This window comes from Hyalella azteca, unplaced genomic scaffold, assembly GCF_000764305.2.
Source record: "Hyalella azteca isolate HAZT.00-mixed unplaced genomic scaffold, Hazt_2.0.2 contig10608, whole genome shotgun sequence".
Taxonomy (NCBI): Eukaryota; Metazoa; Arthropoda; class Malacostraca; order Amphipoda; family Hyalellidae; genus Hyalella; species Hyalella azteca.
The window spans coordinates 72,506-93,932 of NW_025940641.1; the positions used below are offsets into that span (position 1 = coordinate 72,506).

Genomic DNA, 21,427 nt, shown 5'->3' on the forward strand with positions numbered 1-21,427 from the left:
TAATGAGATTATCGCTCGTGATTTGCAAAGAATCATACTATCAAGAAAGCAGTCGCAAGTGTTCCCACGTCTGCTTTCGTAATCTCAGAATACTCTATTAATACGCAATTTTACCAAATTGGGTCCTCAAAAACATGATTAGTTTTGCCCTACATGAATAAAAGGAGATTATTTCTCAATTGGATGTTCTTTTCCACTCTTCCCCCCAACATGAAGACGTTCGCTTTGTTGTCGCTTGCATTAGTGGTGGTCTTATTCTTAGTTTCAGAGGGGAACTGTGAAGGTAAAGCAATTCGAGAGGTTAAATATATTTCGAGTGTTGAATGTATTTCGTACAGAACAAAGGTTTGATTCGTACATTGTTAATTGACCCAAACGATAAACAATTATTGTTTTTTTTCTAATTTATTATTATTGCAATGAAACAATTACAGTAAAAACGTTAGTTTTTACGCAATAACGCAAAATTTTATGGTACGTGATTTTGATTTTACATTATTATTGGATCCGGAATACATAATGAATATTATTCATCTTCAAATTTAAGTTCTCACCTTTTCATCACCGAATAGTTAGATCAACCATCAAGTCCATTTACCAAACATTTGAATTTGTCATCTGGCAACAATATTCTATCTAATGAAGATTTTTACGGTTGCTGGTCTCTTTGATTCATGTATCTGCAAATGCAGATGCTAGTGCATAGAACGAATATCCTCAATTCTTCTCGCTTCGGAATATTAACGGGAACCAATACTTTTTACATATTATTAGTGAGAATAGTAATTATTACGAAGAACAGGGTTCTAAGATCTCAGGGAATCGAGTAGTGTTTTTTTAAACTAAATTTATAATAAGCACAAGTTTCAATTTGCCTATTTTTCCATAACTGAAGATAAATATTAGTACAACAAGAGCTCCTTAAGAGGAGCTCTTTCAATAATTATAATTTGAATTTCTAGTTATTGAGGGGATTTGGAGTGAGGCGTTTCTGGGTGACGGGTTTCGAGTGGGCAGAGATTCTTGACGATGGGATTAGGATTGCCAGGATTCAGGGTAACGTATTCTCAGAACTCATGGATTAGCTGCTGCTGATTTAAGCTGATGGATTCCATTTTAGATGTTTCGCCTAATGACCGAATTATATTTATTTTTGTTTAAAATTAAGAAAAATGTGTTGCTTGAACGATTATTAGGTTATTGCTGAACCTTGCTAGTGGCTGTATTAATTGAATTCTGAGCAAACGGTGGTCCACTGAAACGATATAGACTGTTTTAGTGAGTTCTGTGCGCTCTAAAATCGTTGCAATTATTTTTCCTCGAAGTAAAATGACATTTGAAGCAGCGATATGATTTTAGATTGCAATTCAATATGTATACATGTATAGATTTAGTTTTTCCTATTCAAACAGCTTTCATGTACAATTTCTCTTCTCAATGTACAGGAGCTGAGAGAGCAACGAATTATGTCCACTTTCATGCATACACGGACGGAGGTGTCGATTACAACTACCTAACATACGCCCCAGACCTGGGGGCCATACTTTCGAAACTCGCTAAGTGAACGTAAGTACTTACGCTCTATTTTCTTGTCTATGATTGGGGGATTTTGCTGTAAAGGCCGTCAATGATTGGCTGATGAACTTACGATCTCTTAACTTTTTTCGAAAGTATAGGACCTGAGTGTTTACAACATGGACAGAGCTATCACTAGAGCCTGTCAAACAGAATTGTGAGTATTTAAATTATATACTGAGTTAATATTTAGCGGTGAGAACTGATTAGTAATATATTCATTAAATAACCTTTCATTATTAGCCATTTCTGTGAACAGGTGGTTAATGTATGAAAATATCGACTACAATTACTACACGCCTGACACCTCGTGTTTCACCGTCAAAATCGATACCTGTTATGATCTGGGAGTGTGCTCTGAAGTACAAAAATTGAAAGAAAAGTATTATATTATACTTTATCTAAGTTTCAGTACGCATCTGAAATTCAAGCTTAAGTAGGTGATTTATATGAAGGCAAATTATTATTGCTTCTTCTAGCCTTGTATGCGCTTCGAGTCTGACGACTATTGACTTGCACATTTGAAATTCTAATGTATATGGTTTATCTTACACACTTTATTGGTTAGGCACGATCAGCAAGGAACTTTAAGCGCTAATTTAATTTACCTTATTTAACTTATTTGGTAAACACTAAGAAAGGAGTTCATATGAGTTGCTGTAGTTAGAAATGGTACCCCAGAGGACAAACTAAGCTTCAGATTCCGGGCATAAGTAAGTTATATGTGTTCGTTAAATGACCTTGATCTTCAATACTTTGTAATGGTATTGTAATTGATCATCGTTATTTGAAGCTCGCACGAATTATTGCTTGGAGTCAACCAAAAAAAATTCTGTATGAGACTTGCCACACGAGTTCGTGGTTTTCAAATGAGTTGTAGAATGAATGAATGAGAAATATTGAACGAAGTTAGCTTTTTACATTATTCCACTACTAATTTGTGGTTGGATAAACACTGCATAGCAAACTCCATCTCCTTACATAAAATAAAGACTGAAATAAACTCCAACACATTAACACATAAGTAATAAACTAGATATTTCTTTGTTTTTAAAATTGAATCCAGCTTCCGGACCAAGGCGATTGCCTTGCAAAACATAATTGTTCAAATAAGAGAACTAAAAACTTTAGAAGTGAAATTGGTTTTATGTACTAACTAAGCTCATTAATTGTAGTTCTTCCTTCCCGCTCAAATGAGACTCATTGCTCTTATTCAAGAATCAACAAACTTTTACATTTAATAAACATGCATCCAATTCGTAATAGAGGCTGACCTTGCTGCGCCGCATAGCATATCAAAATGTAATAAAAAATATTAATAAATCTTGAATTGCTCCTACCATATGTACTCGAAAAAGCTTAATTCCGTGATGACTACTCATAATAAGAAACCCTTATGTTTATTTAAATCCATTAATATATAAGTAATACGTATAACCAGTTTTCATCGGTGTTTTCTCTCAGCCATCTTCTCTCCGGTTTGCTGGGAGTCCATACGTGCTTAACGAACCCTATTTCAATCTTTATGGAGGCCACTGTTTCGCAGGCATAGAATTTGCAGGCAACCAACCACACTACGCCGTCGGTCGGTATCCTGGACTCTGACGTGTCTTCTCTTGTCATCTCTGGCGCCGATAGCTGGACTCTCTTCACGTAAGTCTTCCCTCCAGTAAGAGAATCCCAGCACAACAGAACGTTTCANACTCTCTTTACGTAAGTCTTCCCTCTAGGAACAGGAGCCCAGCACAGCAGGACGTTTCAGCCTTCGATGGCTGGACTCTCTTTACGTAAGTCTTCACTCTAGGAACAGGAGCCCAGCATGGCCTGATAGTAGTATTTTGATAGATCGGTTTGAGGAAAATATTCTGTAACTATGGAAAGGATGCCAACATTCTTTCAACATATCTGCCTCAATGGCAGTACCCAATTCACGTATATTTGTCCTGCATTAGATGGGCACATATTGCCGCCTTGATATCTTTTCTTCGTCTCATGCTTACGTAACTATCGAATAAAAATTAAATCCAGCTAAATCACAAAAAGACATGCAGTAATTTCTCGGACAGGTGTTTAGAAAAGAATATCTAGCTTATGTGGAAGTTTCCAGGTGTAGGTTGTGAGGTGTAGGTTATCTGCCTATTTCACTGTAGGCCTTATTAAGCAATGTATTATAAAGTGATTGAAGTGATCTTAACTACTTCTTTAGTAGTCTTAACTACTTCTTTAGTAGTCTTAGGTAATTCTTTCAAGTACTTCTGTTCCTTATTGCCCCTACTCTGGATGATAATTCTCTTCCTAATCTGTAGAAGATTGCTTATTCTCGAAAACTATTGCTCACAATTTATTTTCTTTAAAATCATTAACGTTTAATATCTCAGATGAGTTACATAAAATTTCGATGTGAATTAAGGTTAATTCGAAATTTGGGGAACGTTAACTAATCGAACGTTAACTTGTTCAATAAGGGCGTTTTTTATAATCAAATGCTCACTACATTTATAGCTCACGATCATTTCGAAGTAATGCACAAATATCCTTTATATTCTGCAATTTTAATTCAATATCCGTCGAGAAATTATTTTTGTAATTTTTTTGTGGCAGGGGACCCGAGTTCACGGGAGGTTCAGTCTGCGCAATTCCCGACATTCTCTTCCAAGGAGCAGACGGCACAGTAATAAACTACGGCACGTTTTCTACAGTGAGTTCCCCAATATATGCTTCATTTGGGAAATCTTTAAATTATTTTCTGTTTGTTTAATTGAAGTCTGGTAATAATTACTAATCACAATGTTGCTATTTGAAATTCAGTATTACATGAATCCAAATGGATGACTCAACCGATGAAATCACGAGGGCCTCTCTCTGAGAAAGGAGAGTGCCTATCTCTGAGAAAAGAGAGGGCCTCTCTCTGAGAAAAAAGAGAACATTTTGTAAGGATAGATCCACTGTCGCAAATAAGGTAAGAGGCAGCATTTTTCACATTTCTCACAGTAATCTGGGTAAGTCGCAACATTTTTGCGACATACAAAATATTAAAGTAGAGCGTACATATATAATTTCAGAATTTCATAGTCGCATAATCATAAAAATTTTCTGATAATTTCGCCACTCACCCAACATTTCTGAACGTTAGCATGCAGAGGACCTAATATTCTAATTGCGTACCTCATACGCAATTGCAACATCAACAAAAACAATTAAAAACGAAAGAACTTAATTTGATACACGGTACTCAGCATGTAGGATTAAAGTAAGAATCCATTATATTTCCACAGTTGAGTGATCTCAGCCTCGCAGACAACTCCATCAGGTCCCTGAAGCAAGGCTGTCACAGCGACACTGTCGTCAGCGCCAAGGCTGTGAAAGACAAGAGAGAGAAGGAAGCAATCGGTGGCAAATAATATATTGCATTTAAAGTCCCTACTTCGAGAACTGAGAAGTAGACGTTGATTTTCTTACACAATATGAATTAATTTGCATGATTTTATAATTACAAAAATTCTTGCTTAGTGTGTTTAACTCAATTGCCCTCATCCGTTCTCGGAGAAAAAAGATATTTCAGCTGTTTTTTCATGCCATTTTCAACAGCTATCTCAATCAATCGTCAGCTATGGAAAGATCGGGTTCCAAAGGCCGGATCCCTTGTGAATCATGTCACGAAAAGTACATGAATCGGCAACAGGCCATGGGCCTATTTCTTCAGTGCCGACACTTCTATTATATTTTATTCTATAAGAAATTCTTTTAAATGTGTATTTTTGCTTCCCGATTCATCATGTAGCCTGTACGTCTTTGCGATAAATAAAAAAATATCACATATAATTAATTCATTATATTATATGAATAAAATTTTATTGGCACTTTGGTTTTTATCACAAATTATTGACTTGATGAAGATTTTCAATATGTCGATACCAATCGACGACAACGATCAGTTTGTCAATATGGCAAACTATAACGATTATAAACTATCATATTTATATTATTTTGTTAAATAATCACAGGTATAACGAGTCAATGTCCACGCATTAATGAAAATATCCTCGTGGCGTGAACCCATGGAAGTCATAGTGTTATTTTTTTTTAGTTTTGAAATATGCACTGTTACCCGCAGCCTATCCTCTCCCGTGACTCATCTTATGTGAAAATTCCTGCTAGAGAGAAATGATAATGAAAATAATTTGCAAGACTACGTAAGGAATTTATACAAACATAACGGCTAACAATTTTATTGAAACTCCAGAAGGTGAACTTCGGCTCCAGCTAAGTAGAATAACGGAACTGCAGTGGATGCAGTTTAGGAAACTGAAAGTAGAAAAAGAGACCTTGCTAAACAAATGCCAGAGGTTGAGAAATGAGTTTATCAATTATGTTCAGTAATTCCAATTTAGCGGTACAACACTTGATAGTGAACGCATATTCCCAATCTAACCTCGAATGAAATAACGCGTACAGCACAAATAATGTCGCGCTGGCTGCACTGGCGGCACGAAACACACGGCAAAAGAGATGCGACGTACGAGATGCGACGGAGGTTATACTGTAAAATCAACAGTTACAAACCAAGATTAGATTGATGGAACAAGTGCTATTGTATCGCATGCTATTAATCATTATGAGGATCAAGATATATCGATCAATTTATGCAAAATTAAGATTAAATATTTCGAGACTAACCTTCTAATTTATTACCGCTGGGGTAAATTTAGAAGCGGCTTGAAAGCCGTTTAGAGGTACAAAGGTGTTTGCAAGTGCAAATGAGTGCAAAGGTTAGTATATTAATGAATGACTTGGTAGACCCAACGTGACTAAGTTAATAGGGCTAAAGCGCCACAGGGCGTAAAGTTAATAGGCTCGAAAGCCGGCAATACTGCCAAGTTTAATTAATGCGTCAGAGACGACTTAAAGTTGGGTCAAACCAAATAGTAACGTGGCATGCATTAATCATGATAAAGGGCCCATAACATGCATTAAATCAAAAAGATGATAGGAAGTGAATTGCACACTGGTCACTGCGGGCAATACAGTAGCCTAGAACACCATTTGAGTCACCTCCGTATCACATAAGCCAGTCAAAAGTTCAGCTAATGCTTCAAAATTTCTCTCAAAATCAATACTTAATCTAGCTTAATCTCTAAGGTCTCCGTTACAGTAAAACGGAACATAATTTTGATTAAATGGAACATGAATCAGTAAAATTTCTAATGAATAATGATTACATGGCGAATAATTTATATATTTGCAGAGTTACTAATAAATTCTTGGAATCATTATGAAGCAATTACGAGAATTTTCTTTTCTCATTTATAGTTGTGCAGAATTATTCACGATGTATGGGAACAATCAAGTGCGAACCAGAGCAGACCATGAATAAGAGCTGAGCGTTAAGAAATTTGATGAAACCCATATATAATATATATTAACTTAGCTGTTCTTCTAGAAAATTAATAAAATACACGGCACATCTCATACAAGTAATTACTCACAAATAGAAAGAATTACAAGTTCTTCTGGGACAAGAAGTGGAAAAAAAACACGTCCTTCTGGGACAAAAATTGGTATAAAGAACAATAATTTCTTCTGGAAACAAGGGTGCGGTGTAAGGAATAACATGTTCGTCACGGGACATGGATGAAGTACATGGAATAACAAGTTCTTCCGGGGACAATTAAGGTGGCGGAAGTGCCATAAACAGGAAGGTAATTCAAATTTAAATAGAGAGCCTCCCTCTATTCAGATATACCATATAGATCTCTTCAGGCAATTGTTGTTAAAACTACGAGAAATTGACGACCACGAGGCTAGCAGTAGAGAATGGGGATAATAGCGTCTATAGGAGGGAAATAGAAGTAATGAAAACTTAATGGAGGTTATCAAGGAGCAATTATTTCATACATGAATTTCGTAGATGCTCCATCTACTCAGTTATTACGTTCAACAGGTATATGGATGGTAATATTACTCAATGTAAAGTGCTAACTCATGATTTAAAAATTTTTTTTGGTTCAACATTAACGCGGAATTCCTGTTGATATATGATCGTCAGGTCTCTCCTATATGGATATTTCGGTGATTTTGCATTTTTGGATAGTCGTTTAATAATGATCAATAGATAAAGTTGGACATGACACATCAGGAATACGTACTGAAAATTAGGTTTTGAAGTCTATGTTGATCCGACAAGAATCAACAACTAAATTAAAAAAACTGTTGAATATCATATGATCACTCAAATGCCATCCTATAATAATCGACCCTAGGTTTGGGATGTCTAGGCAAGCGAACAACATCAAAGAAATAACGTCAACAAATTTTGCGTGCACAATGAAAAGGATTTCACGAAACTGGGTAAGGGAATAATATGTAATCAGTATAAAATTGATGCAATGTTGCTCTTTGGATCATGCAAGACCTGCTTTGTATCTGTATGACAGGTCGTGATGTCAACAGAGAATTGTTTAATGGAGACGAGTTTCAATTTCTTTCTAGGGAATTCATTATTATATAACAATTCTTTGTAATTTCAAAATTAAAATATAATTATAGATTATAACTCGATGTCAATACCATATACTGCAGAGTCTAGATTACTAGATGAAGTCTTTTATTTAAATGTACCGGAGTTCAAATTTTTTAATATTTTTACCCTCATAAAACAACCGAGGCGCAAACAAAAATTCTTAAAACAATAATAATCTTGCCACGGTATGATCGGATTTAGTTTTAGGCACCGGGCCCTGAATATCCGATGCAGATCTGTCAGACATAGATTCTCAAATCAGTCACAGAATTATCCGTTTTATTTCTAGATCTCCTGGAACTAATTTTCAATTTAATCGAGCAAAAATTTGTATTCTCAGGCATTACTGCAGCACCAAAATAAGTGCGGACAAGTGGTGAACGAAATTTGGCTAAATGCTCTAATTCTCCTCACGAGTTTCAAATGAAAATTTGCCCACCTAATGTGATAACATGAATGAATGTCATTCAAAGACTATACATGGATAAAGTTATGTCTAGAATCAGTAACTAAGCTGGACTACACCATGTATATTTTCAACTAAAAGCAGAACATATACAAATAAATGAAGAATATTTTATGCAGATACAGTGGAGTAACAGAAAGCTCGAGTTAATTTCAATGTACTTAATAAACTTTTCATAATTCCTGCGAGAACAAAATAAGATAAATTTTCGATAATTTCATTTACCTTAAGTATTAAAATCACTTGGCTGCTTAAGTCGCAAATTTACCAGGAAATTAAAAGCAAAGAAAATAGCCAAAAATTTCACCATTTCTTATAAGAGAATACGTTTCGGAGTCCAGCTCCATCGTCAGTTCAAAACCTAGAATACAGGTACAAGCAATTAGTAACCTAAAATTCACATTCAAACAATTCACCTAAACTTGAGGACATCAGGACTAAAATCGAAGATAACAGAAATAAAAATGAGATGACATGTTGAGAAAGTACTATCTATTTACAATTTGTAGAGGATAGGAACTGAATGCAGCATTTAAACTGGGTTTCTGTTTAAAAATATATAATGATTCTAAAATTCGTAGGTCAGAAACACCGGTTGTGGAGGCTAAAACTCTAAAATCACTATTGGACACCGAGACGTTGCACTGCTCGGCATGAATACGTACGGCTGAATGAGGGGGATGCGCAAGTATGTTCCCTGTTCTATAACTCCTGCCCCTATGCTCTGAAAGCCTAGTATAAAAATTGCGCAGATGCGCACTGCGCATACGCAGATGCGCACTGCGCATACGCAGATGCGCACTGCGCACAACTATATTGATAAACTAGGGATGATCGCATAAGAACAGGGAGAGGATCTTTGTACTTGAAAAACGAGCTAATTTTAAAATTGTTCACTATAGCAATACATTTAGGTTTACATTTGGGAGGGATTTAGAGGCTTGCAGAGCATAGGGGCAGGAGTTATAGAACAGGGAACATACTTGCGCATCCCCCTCATTCAGCCGTACGTATTCATGCCGAGCAGTGCAACGTCCCGGTGTCCAATAGTGATTTTAGAGTTTTAGCCCCCACAACCGGTGTTTCTGACCTACGAATTTTCTGACCTACGAATTTATATATTTTTAAACAGAAACCCAGTTTAAATGCTGCATTCAGTTCCTATCCTCTACAAATTGTAAATAGATAGTACTTTCTCTACATGTCATCTCATTTTAAAACGTTTTTAACACGTTTTTCTTAGCTTAGCTTCGCGTTTGTTTGTTTGTTTGTTTGTTTGTTTGTTTGTTTGTTTGTTGTTAACATTGACAACGAAAATTAGCCCACTTCTGATTGCTCTAGAGATCTGAAATTCGGCATGCAAGCAGGTTACTAATTGCTTGTACCTGTGTTCTAGGTTTTGAACTGACGATGGAGCTGGACTCCGAAACGTTTTCTCTTATAAGAAATGATGAAATTTTTTGCTATTTTCTTTGCTTTTAAATTCCTGGTTCATTTACCTTTTATAAGTTATCACGATCTGAGTTTCCTCGAAAGATAACAAAGTAATCGAGCACTACAAGCTGTTGCGCACATTTTTTCAGGGAGATTCGTGGAACTCAACAAAGTACACGCAATTTATGACCAGAAGAATTCCTATAATTAATTGCAATCAAGTTGGGTCTGAATAAGCGTTATGATAAGGCCCAGTGGGTCGGGCAATCGACCCCTCATTGATTCTCGGGAAGCTAGAGTTTTCCTCCTAACTCGTATCAGTTATAACTGTTCAGATAACGGAATAACTGTTCTTTTCTCGTACGCTACTTTTAGAATTATCGATATCTCTTTGGGAAAACCCATGCTTTCATATATCTTTCATGTTAAAAAAAAGCAAAAGTGTCATACACGTGCCTTTCTCTCCTAACTGGTTGAATAAATTAATAATAGCTGGGGTTTTGTCGATTATTTGTTTATCTGGAAAGATCTGGTCATAATTTTGTATTTAACTATTCGCCATTAAACTTGCTTACTGTTTACATTAGCCGACTTCGTTTTATAAAACAATTGGATAAAAATGAGAATAGGTTCATTTAATTCGAAATTATTCATTGTTTACAATGTTTTTATATACATTGACCATTCCTAACCAACTAATGGGAGGAATCTGGTAGCAGTGCTAATTTCTGTTTATTTCTAAGCCTGAATATTGAATTTGATAGGAGTATTATTTTGAAAATTTCCGTTGCTTGTTATAAATAAAGGCATGAGCAATATTGAGCAGAGCGAGTGTGGGAAATAGTAAAGATGAGGCTCTTTATTGTCGACTTACCCCGCAGCAACGGCCGTGGCTGTAAAACCTTCTGCACAACCGTCCCAGCAGGCATCTGAAATGGGGTCGAAATGTTGAACGACCCCATGTTGATGTTGTTAGGTCGAAATGTTGTTGTTAGGTCGAAATGTTGTTGTTAGGTCGAAATGTTGAACAACCAAAATTAAACTTCCAAACAACGTCGAAGTCTGACCAAACTAGAACGGATGTGAAATAACCTTATTTAAACGTCGAAATAACGTTGATATTGGTACGTTGAATGTTTACTGATTTTTAAACGTTGAATCAATGTTGATTCCAGGTTGAAATGCTGAACAGCCAAAATTAAACTTCCAATCAACGTCGAAATTTGACCAAAACTGGAAGGAACGTATCTTTGGCCATTGACGTAAAAAAACATTATTTCAACGTTGAAATGACGTTGATATTGGTACGTTGATTACTCATTTTTTTAAACGTTTTTTCGATGTTGATTTCAGGTTGAAATGTTTAACAACCAAAAGTAAATGTCCGATCAACGTCGAAATCTTACCAAAACTAAAATGAACGTAAGACAGCCTTATATTACCGTTGAAAAACGGTCGATATTGGTGCGCTGAATGTTTAACTATATACCAGAATGGAACTAATACCTACGAGCATCATTCGCATCAAGTATTTAATTCTACGCTAAAACATCAACTCTGAATTCAACTCTGGAATCCAGATATTCATAAAATTTTTAAAACTGGAACAATAAATTTTTAAAGAAACTCGTCAATATTTTAGAAATGTCCATTGATAGCGAGAAATTACATAAGAGACGAGATTCTAGACCTGAATCACGCAGCTGTGTCGATGCAATGATACACTGAAAATTCGATTGAAACTATGCATAGTAAAATGTCAAATTGATCGAGATTCGACTGAAAATATCTTATCACGCATAATAATGAGCCGATATTTATTATGCCGTAGGATATTCATGTACAGTTTTAAATACCGTGACACAAATAGAGTTAGTTCTGTTATATATTAAAGTTAACGCGTCACTTATGTATATGAAAGTATTTACTTATATTAGATAATAATTCTCAAATAGTAATCGTCCTTAGGATAAGAAATAAAATATAGCGTAAATATAGTATTCAGAAACAATTTCATCGTAAATTCGGTTCCTCTTCTTCATGAAGGCTAAAACTTTCAGATGTAAGAAAATAAAGCTATTAATGTTTTAACGCAGCATTTGGCACCGATAGAGGTTCAATTAAACAATGTGTAAAAAGAAAATTTATTCTCCGCAAAGAAGCTAGTTTAGAAAATTTGAATTTTATAGGAATTTCTAACTTTAACATGAAATTAATTGATTTGCCATCGTTTTTCTCTCTTAATTAGTTCGCTGAAAACATACGCTATCATGGAAGTGTAAAAGAGTTCGGAGAATCACTTCTTTAAGGGCGCGATAGCTAGAGACGTTTTCGAAGAAATTATAAACAGATAATGGTCAGTCCCTTAACCACCTTTGTTCCACATAATGTAACTGGCAGGAATCCAACATATGCAAAGCATAAAATTCTTGTTTTCAGGCGTGTTTCAAGAAATCTTTGGCTAAGAGGCATAACAGCTGCTTGATATCCCACGCATCGAAGTCAGATCAACCTCAGCCATAACAGTAGTAACAGATGCTCATTTCTCATTAACAGTGCAATAAAAGGATCTGTAACACAGAACGTTACAACTTCAATTCAAACAACTCGACCAAGATGAAGTCGTTCACCAGCTTGTCTCTCGCTTTACTGGCTCTTCTGGCATCCGTATCATCTAAAAACATTCAAGGTATATTTTAATGAATTAATTCTTATTGATCTTGAAATCGGGGATAATTTTGTATTTCTTATCGATTCTACTGCCTTGATCAATTCGGTAAAAATTATTTCACGCAAATTGAACGCATTGAGATTCATTCGGCTAATTATAATTGAAAGCTTGTCTATTGACAATAATAGTAAAGAACAACTGTTTTTATCAAATAACTATTGCTAATTTATTGCTACTCCAGTGTATTCATTGTCACTCAACTTCCTTCGAAAATACAATGAAGTAATTGCACCGAAAGTCCGAAATTTAAAGCCAAGGCTATTTTCAGGTTTATAGTTATGGTTTTTTGTGATGATCTAGTGTGGGTACTTTTCTACGATTTGCTCTATTAAACGATGAGGCTTTTTCAATTCTGATATTTTGTTGACTTATAATTCACAAAGTTTCATGAAATTGTAATTAAAATCATCAAGGCCTATACTTGCAGCGTAACTTAGTTCAGAAAAAGCATTGATAAGCATAACGTTTGGCCCATGAAAAATGCGTTTAAACAAGTTCATGAAGGAGCGTCATGTAATTCCGACGTTGCGCTTGTAATATTGCATTTTTGTACTTACTAGATCCAGTTTACCATTAAACAAACTATTAAAATAAGTCAGTCAAATCCTGTAAATAGAATTACTTGAGTGACCAAAGAGGCATATCAAATGTACCCAACCTGACAGAGCTGATTCTTTTGGACGTCTTAACACCACCTAATTGAGTTATTAGTGTTTTGCATATTTTTTCTTGTTTGATCGAATTGCACGTTGCTTTACACTCATCAGGAGCTGAAAAAGCAGTGAATTTCCGGCACTTTAATGGCTACACAGGCGCAAGTCAAACAGGCGTTCACTATGACTTCCTCACTTACAACCCGGACCTGAATCTCATAGGCCTCGACAACCAAATCCGGAGTGCCTGTCAGACTGGAATGTGAGTACATGCAATGAATCATGAAAAGTGTAAATTTTCATTCGAAAATAAATGACACAAATTGGTAACAATTTAAATTCGTCTTTGTCAAAAAATTGGTAAATCTTAATACTCTAGACGATTGCGATGTACGTGACTGGAAACTCCCTGACAAACGAAGCACTTGCGATTATGCGGTACAGCTCGCCAATTTGGATGTGATTATTAAGTGCAGGGATTTCGGTGTTTTGATAAGTTTATCATATTCTATTACTTATGATTTGAAGCATTCGATGATTTGAATGATTTTTGGGGAATTGTCTTGACAAATCTGTATGGTTAAGTTAATAATATACGAATTGCACCCGTTTTCACAAGCGCGTATCATGTGACTCATGTTTGCATGTATAATCTAAACATAGCGCAGAAATAATGTATTCAATATTACCAATCAAACTCATCTGTATTAAAACACCTACAATATATATTCTTCACTTGTTATTCTGATTAGTTGGATGCTGTACGAGAACATCGACTACAACTACTTAACTAGCGGCGCCGTGTGTGTGCAGCCAGCGGTAGGAGACTGCTTCGACCTCTCTGCTGCATGCTTCGGCACGGTAAAAACAATCATCTAGATGTTTTCTCGGAATTAAGTCTATCATGTAATCAATTCACTATACGATAATTGTATACGATCTCATTATCTGCATTGATTTTTTCCAATATCCTGGTCTCCCATCTGAGAATTCGATGTTATAAATTCTTGACCACTATGACAAGGATTAACGAAAATGTTGCGACATAAATATAATAACATATAATATACAATTCTAACTTCAAATTCACAAACCCTTTCTGTCGACTGAAGGACAACTGCAGGCGCGCAAACTTGAATGTGGTTATCTACTAAGTTGATTGCAATATTAATGTGGCAAAAACATTGTTTTTAAAATTTTATAATTATTTTAGTATTCCATAATTTTATTATATAAAAATTATATTTTTATTTAAATTAATTTTTTTACAATGTTAACTTCGCAAAATTCACACTGGTCAAAGTGGCCGAATTCAACAAACAATTATTCTCCGTTTAATTTGGCAACTATGGGAATTAGGTAAATTATTGAAATCATTTTTATAATATTTTTGAAAACTATTGAATATACTCCATTGAAAGATATTTTATCTCATTACTCGTTTGAATTAGTGTCTACGCTCGTCACAAATAAATGCTTTTATGATAAATTTTATGCATGTACAGGAGATGACAATATAAAATAACTGATTGCTTTTCTAGTTCGAACTAATTAGTTTCTTCACTTTATCATCATATAAACGTCTTCATTACCAAGTATTCACTCTAAAGGTTTCCTCCCTGCGCTACGCTGGCAGTGACGATGGCTTGAACGACAATTTCTACAACCTATACGAGGGCGTGAGCTTCCAGGGCTTAGAATATAAAGGAAACAACACTTCAACAGATGTCGGCTCTCTGGACGAGAAGGTATCATCTGTTATACTCTCCGGTACGGAAAGGTGGACATTTTTCACGTAAGTACTATTCCGTCGTGCACTTTTAGTTTAAAATATTTTGTATATCAATATCTGGATTGGGGCAAAAAGTTCGTAAATTTAGACCTACCTTCTGGTGATAAAAATTTCCGTCATAATCTAGTATTAAATTTTCAATTGTTATAGTATGAATAATTTTGGCGTGGGTCGATGTTGAACTGATTGTGATTGATGATTATGAAATTACTCCAGTGAATCCGGTCCAACTTGGTTTTGTTAACTTTTGTGCTTTTTTGAAGAATCGGCTAATAATTTCCAGTTTTCTATTATCTACTCATCTCTTATTCGACTCTCAATGGTTTCAACTGAAATCTTGTATTTTTCTCTTTATGCCGAATATATCCATCATTTTGATTGATTGACTCTCTTTCTTGGATACTCAGGGGCCCTGGGTTCACTGGAGGCTCCGTTTGCGCTATTCCCGACGATCAATACATCGGCAGCGACGGTACAATCTTGAACTTCGGCCTTTTTGAAACCGTGAGTCCACCAAGACCTTACATTATTGCAACCATTTAAATACCGTGAGTCAGTTAAGTCTTTACTGGCAACCATTTAAATGCCGTGAGTCAGCTAAGTCCTGACTGACAAACATTTAAATACCGTGAGTCAGCTAAGTCTTAACTGACAACCATTTAAATGCCGTGAGTCAGCTAAGTCTTGACTGACAACCATTTAAATAACGTGAGTCAGCTAAGATTTGACTGGCAACCATTTAAATGCCGTGAGTCAGCTAAGATTTGACTGGCAACCATTTAAATAACGTGAGTCAGCTAAGATTTGACTGGCAACCATTTAAATAACGTGAGTCAGCTAAGTCTTGACTGACAACAACTTAAATATTAGATTACGGTCTTCACCAAACCATGAAAATACTTAATTACAATACTTTTATTACTCTTACTCTAATACATAGTGTACACTATCTACAAGTTCAATTCTAACATTTGAATACCATCAGAAAGCTAGTTGTAGCCTCTTCATATAATATTTATTTTACAAATGGACAATAAACTATAGAAAATTGTATTGGTGGTTAGTCTATTGATAACTCAAAGAATAACGGTGATTAATGACATTAATTGTAATTATTGATTATTTGTCTTCAGTTAAACGAGCTGAGCTTATTCGATGGAGGGATAAGGTCGCTGATCAAAGGCTGCTTCAGCGACACCGTCGTGAGCGCTAAGGCTGTGAAGGCCAAAAGAGCAGATCAAGCTGCGGCTCGTGGCTTATAAATGGTCCTGAAACATCTTCTTTTTTTATACATAAGATAAAGCCGGCGCATATCATGACGTTCCAACTTTAAAAATGTAATGTTTGTGAAATATTATTGTAGAAATTACGTTACTTTCCATATTTCCGCCCTTACTAATTTTACATTGAGGAAGACAAGTGCAATGCAATTTTTTTATGTTCGTGTCCTTTCTACATCTGTGTTTAGATGCAGAATTATATGAAAATAAATTTTGAAACAGAAGTAATTCAGAAGTGAACATTATGATTGACCATCCAAGACCATTTGCTAAGTACATATTATAGAGGCCAGTAGCACACTGGATTTACTATGATTCTTCTTGTATTGTTTTGCACTGGAATAAGAAAAGAATCAACATAATTTGAACTCAACCACTCATCGTTCTCAAATAAAATAAGAATTGCCACTTGAAGAATCAATCGAATTTACTGAAAACTGATTTAAAAACTTTAGTTATTACATTAGTTTGTCAGAATAACTTAGAATAGTTCTAGTGAAATTATTCTAGGTCAATTGACACTTATTATTGACGCTTTAAGGTTAAATTGAATGCAATATTGGAGTAATATTACGGATAAAATCGAAACAATAACCTTGAAGACGTTTTCACGACGATGTTGGGTTCTTATGGTATCGTAGTTATCATCACTATAACTTAATCAACTCCATCGTTCGTTTGTAGTCGCTTATTGTTGGCTACATTGATGATTATTAGACAGACATTTGGATATGACCAGATAACATTTATTATAATTAGCCAATAATGCAGCGATTCATATCCAATCAAACGAACGAAATAGCTTCCATCGTTTCAAAAACCGCACTAAACAGGGTGCAGATGAAAAAAAGATTATGAATATCGTAATGGGTAATCAGATCCACACATGTATACCTACCGCTTATTTTTGGTGTTAAGCTATTTTTTTTTTTGAAAAATTAAAGCTTCAGACCGAAAGGGTTGGTCGAGTGCACGGTCAAGATCAATATGACTGATGCAGCAAGCTGGGGCTTCGAAACTCACAAGAAGCTGATAAAAATCAGCAATATGGCTGTGATGGATTAAGAATCGGCTGAAGTACAAGTAAGTAAGAAGTACAGTTACGAGGTGATCTTGACAGGCTGGTTGACAGGGCTGATAAGTGGCAGCTGCGTTTTAAAGCAGACAAATGTAAAGTTATCCACCTAGGCAAGAATAATGAACAGCAAGATTACAGTATGAGATGACACGGTTGCAACGACTGAGTGATGATGTCGAAGTCGACAATGGAAAAAGATTTAGGAGTTTATATCGACAATGAGTTGAAATTTTCTAAGCATATTGAAGGTTAAGTTAATAAAGTCAATAAACGACTTGGACAGATCAGACGCTCTTTCGAGTTCCTAGGTGCAGAAGCGATTAAGCATTTGTTTGCTGCTGTCGTGCGCCCGAGTCTAGAGTTTGGAAACGTCGTGTGGTCACCGAAATTTGAAAAGGACAAAAATTTAGTAGAGAGTGTTCAAAGAAGCGCAACAAGGATAGTTCCGGGCTTGAAAGGCAAGTCCTATGAGGAAAGATTAAAGATTATGAAGCTTCCAAGCCTCAGTTATCGACGTCTGCGTGGGGACCTCATTGAAGAATACATGTATACTCATGGTTTATACAAGGTCCCAGAAGGATTACTAGAATTTGAAACAAGAACCAACACCAGGGGCCACGGCTAAAAACTAAAAAACTGCATTGCAACACATCCATGCGACAAAATTTCTTCTCGCTTCGAGTCACCGACATGTGGAACAGCCTCCCTGATAGCATCGTTGAAGCTCCGAGTATAAACNCTACTGGAACCAGCTTTGCTTACAAAAGTAACTGTATCTATTGCGGGACAGGGGACAGATATGGTGGTAAGAAGAAAGACTTTGTGCTGACACCTGTCAGGGGATACAGTGTTCAAAACTCAATCCTGGGGTCTGAGAGAGAAGATGAGTGCGGTCTGAATGTGAGATCCAGGGTACAGTTTGTGGCAGACCTTCCTGCAGCAGATGCTGTGTGGGATCACATCTCTTGTCTCTTGTAGTTCAAACTTCAGAACAGGAAAACCAGATCCCTGAAAGGTTTGTCATGGACTCAGATGCAAGTACTAAGCGTTTCAAACCTGGACGACCAAATGATGCTTCACAAGTAGATGCTTTCATAGAGGTCATGGAGTATTTGGAGAAATGCGATGAAGAGCAAATCTCACTCTGTGACCTGGTGGAAAAAATATAAAGCTACCTAGCAGGCATATCAGTTTCTGCATATAGCTCTAAGCACATGAAGGAACAAATCAGAGGGCATTTTGGGAATGAAGTCATCATATGCGTACGTGTCTGTGCCAATTTTCATGAGATTCTGACGGGTTAGCTCCAGGGAAAAATGGCTCGAGTGAAAACTTTGACCTCAAACCCCCCTGTACGTGATTATACAGCAGCAGCATATCAAAGGTGGAGAGTATAAGTATAGCGTCCGCTTCGCTGGCTGTAGGCACACAGAAAATGAGCCGCTCCTGCCGAATAAAAATTTTGCAAGCTGAAATAAAAAAAGGTTTTTCTATCCCATTCATCATTCATATGTCTGATATTTTCTCTTTTTGTCTACACAGCTGACGTCCTCTTATTTCATCTTAGAAATAGTTTGCCAAAGCTGACCATCATAATTGATGATTTTCTGAGCATTAGGACTTTTTCCTTACTTATTTTACATCAGACAAATACATTTATGCCAAATTTTATCAGTAGAAGAAGAAAAAAAGAAACGCCGAGAATTCATCGGACTTTAAAAAGTATAAAAGTATCGATAAAATGGTATTTTTATTACAAAAATATTGCAATATTTCTTAGTTTATATAATTTAGCTCATAATATAGATATAATTTGATTTATTAGCCTAGAAAAATTCGTTTTCGGTAGCAAAACTGTTCCAGTCTATTAATTCAAACCGCTGCATATCAACATATAGATTACTTTGGCGGCCATTTTGAAAAGCTATGATTTGAAGCCTTTCCACCAATTATATTTTAGATGATTTCTTATTTGTCTTTTCTGAGGCCTTCCTGCATGTTATAGTGATGGAGAAAATTCTTTTGTAATTTGTTCTAGGTTGACCCCCTTTTTCCTCTTGGTTTCCTGGACTATAAGTGCATTTTTCCAGAGCGCGTTTTAATCGACGTGAATTAGAATAGAAAATCATGAAGAAGTGACATTGCTAGAACGTAGATGAAAATTTAATTTGAAGAACAGTTGTTCACACTTTTGCCTAAAGATCTGAATTAGACGAAAAATTAATTCGGAAGAGTAGAACCATAAAACGGACTAATTAAGTGTTCGGCAAATTATTGCCGAGCTACATCAGGCGTCATCACCGATATCCATTTCTTTCAGATAATCTTTGATCATCTCCCTATAAGTGAAGCAGCATTTAATTAACAAAGCAGCGAGTTTGTTTTCCTCCAAAAAATTAGGACCAATGTTCCCAACCCACAAAATTTTACTTCATACGGCAACACGCTTACAATGCAGAGGTGAAGTTAGCAACTTAAGTTAACAAGGACTTTAAAGACTTGATTAGTGAATGTTCTGTTTGTTTAACCAACTGGAAATAGGAAAGTAAGCCATGCCGCTGAGAACCTTCTGCGGTGCTGAAATATATTTCAACTTAGGTGCGGTTCGAAGGCCACAAAGTCACGCTCAGTCATCTTCAGCACAACAGAGGCAATTGCGTTGTTGTTGTTAGTTGCGACCGTCACGCTCGCCGGGGGGAGGCTCTGGTGGAGGGCGGGGGGCCGGCACCGGAAGAGGGAGGTAATGGGCGAAGGCAGGGAGGGTGGCCAGGAAAGCCGCTGCCTCCACGGGGCTGTCCCACAGTGAGAAGACGCTGAGAGACGTGGGGAAGGCGGGGCAGACGAAGAGATGCTGAACCGACTGGAGTGGATCCCCGCACTCCGGGCAGGCGGAGCTAGGGGAGCGTCCGATCCTGGCGGAATAGGACGCCAGGGAGCTGCAGTATCCCGAGCGGAGCTGGGATAACGCTGAGCGGTAGGGGCGAGGGAGTGAGGCTGGAGAAAAACCCTAGAGCACAGAGTGTGTCAATTAGGAATCTAGATCCGAAGTGATGATGCAGTTGAACCCCAAGGCCTAGCTGCAGAGGAGCAAAGATAATACGGGGTCTTGTGCAATGAGCGATTGCTTGACCGCTGGATGCTACCTTCGTCTCAGAATTTTTACTATTGAACAAATTATCTAGAAATATTTTTAGGGATTCGGGTATGTAGGACACTGCTTTTCCTATGGAGGCCATGTCTTCAAGTGATGGATAGGAATCTCGGTTCCCTGTCATAGACTTGATGTCATTCTTGATCAATTTGGCAGCTGTTTCTATGATTCGTCTCTTCTCTTTTTCTAGATCATTTTGTTTTGGTGCTGCATAGAAATCATTAAAAATAGTTGATGCGGTGCTCCACATTGTAACTATATTTTTATTTCCACCAACATCAGTTATGATGACTTTATTTCCAAAATGCCTTTTTATTTGTTCCTTCATGTGCTTAGAGCTATATGCAGAAACCGCTGTGCCTGCTAGGTAGCTTTATATTTTTTCCACCAGGTCACAGAGTGAGATTTGCTCCTCATCGCATTTCTCCAAATACTCCATGACCTCTATGAAAGCATCTACTTGTAAAGCATCTTTTGGTCGTCCAGGTTTGAAACGCTTAGTACTTGCATCTGAGTCCATGACAAACCTTTCAGGGATCTGGTTTTCCTGTTCTGAAGTTTGAACTACAAGAGACAAGAGATGTGATCCCACACAGCATCTGCTGCAGGAAGGTCTGCCACAAACTGTACTCTGGATCTCACATTCAGACCGCACTTATCTTCTCTCTCAGACCCCAGGATTGAGTTTTGAACACTGTATCCCCTGACAGGTGTCAGCACAAAGTCTTTCTTCTTACCACCATATCT

General features: G+C 36.6%; 1 protein-coding gene and 1 long non-coding RNA gene across 2 annotated transcripts; both read left to right on the forward strand.

Moving 5' to 3' along the window:
• The first annotated feature begins 3,340 nt into the window (after positions 1-3,340).
• LOC108665795 lies at positions 3,341-5,084 on the forward strand. Its single transcript, XR_001930462.1, has 3 exons — positions 3,341-3,362; positions 4,177-4,273; positions 4,851-5,084. It is a non-coding gene; the product is annotated as an uncharacterized LOC108665795 (long non-coding RNA).
• Positions 5,085-12,579: 7,495 nt separating this feature from the next.
• LOC108665794 lies at positions 12,580-16,607 on the forward strand. Its single transcript, XM_018152598.2, has 6 exons — positions 12,580-12,684; positions 13,494-13,641; positions 14,132-14,240; positions 14,990-15,174; positions 15,579-15,675; positions 16,305-16,607. Exons 1-6 carry the CDS (start codon positions 12,612-12,614, stop codon positions 16,431-16,433), a joined length of 741 nt encoding a protein of 246 aa, XP_018008087.1. The 5' UTR covers positions 12,580-12,611; the 3' UTR covers positions 16,434-16,607.
• The last annotated feature ends 4,820 nt before the right edge of the window (positions 16,608-21,427 follow it).

What these genes read in the sequence shown, in the direction of transcription:
- LOC108665794 (XM_018152598.2), top strand. Translation starts at nt 12,612, where the DNA reads ATGAAGTCGTTCACCAGCTTGTCTCTCGCTTTACTGGCTCTTCTGGCA. An exon ending in ATCATCTAAAAACATTCAAG is followed by an intron (nt 12,685 to 13,493) that starts GTATATTTTAAT and finishes TACACTCATCAG; the next exon opens with GAGCTGAAAAAGCAGTGAAT. An exon ending in GAAAGGTGGACATTTTTCAC is followed by an intron (nt 15,175 to 15,578) that starts GTAAGTACTATT and finishes TTGGATACTCAG; the next exon opens with GGGCCCTGGGTTCACTGGAG.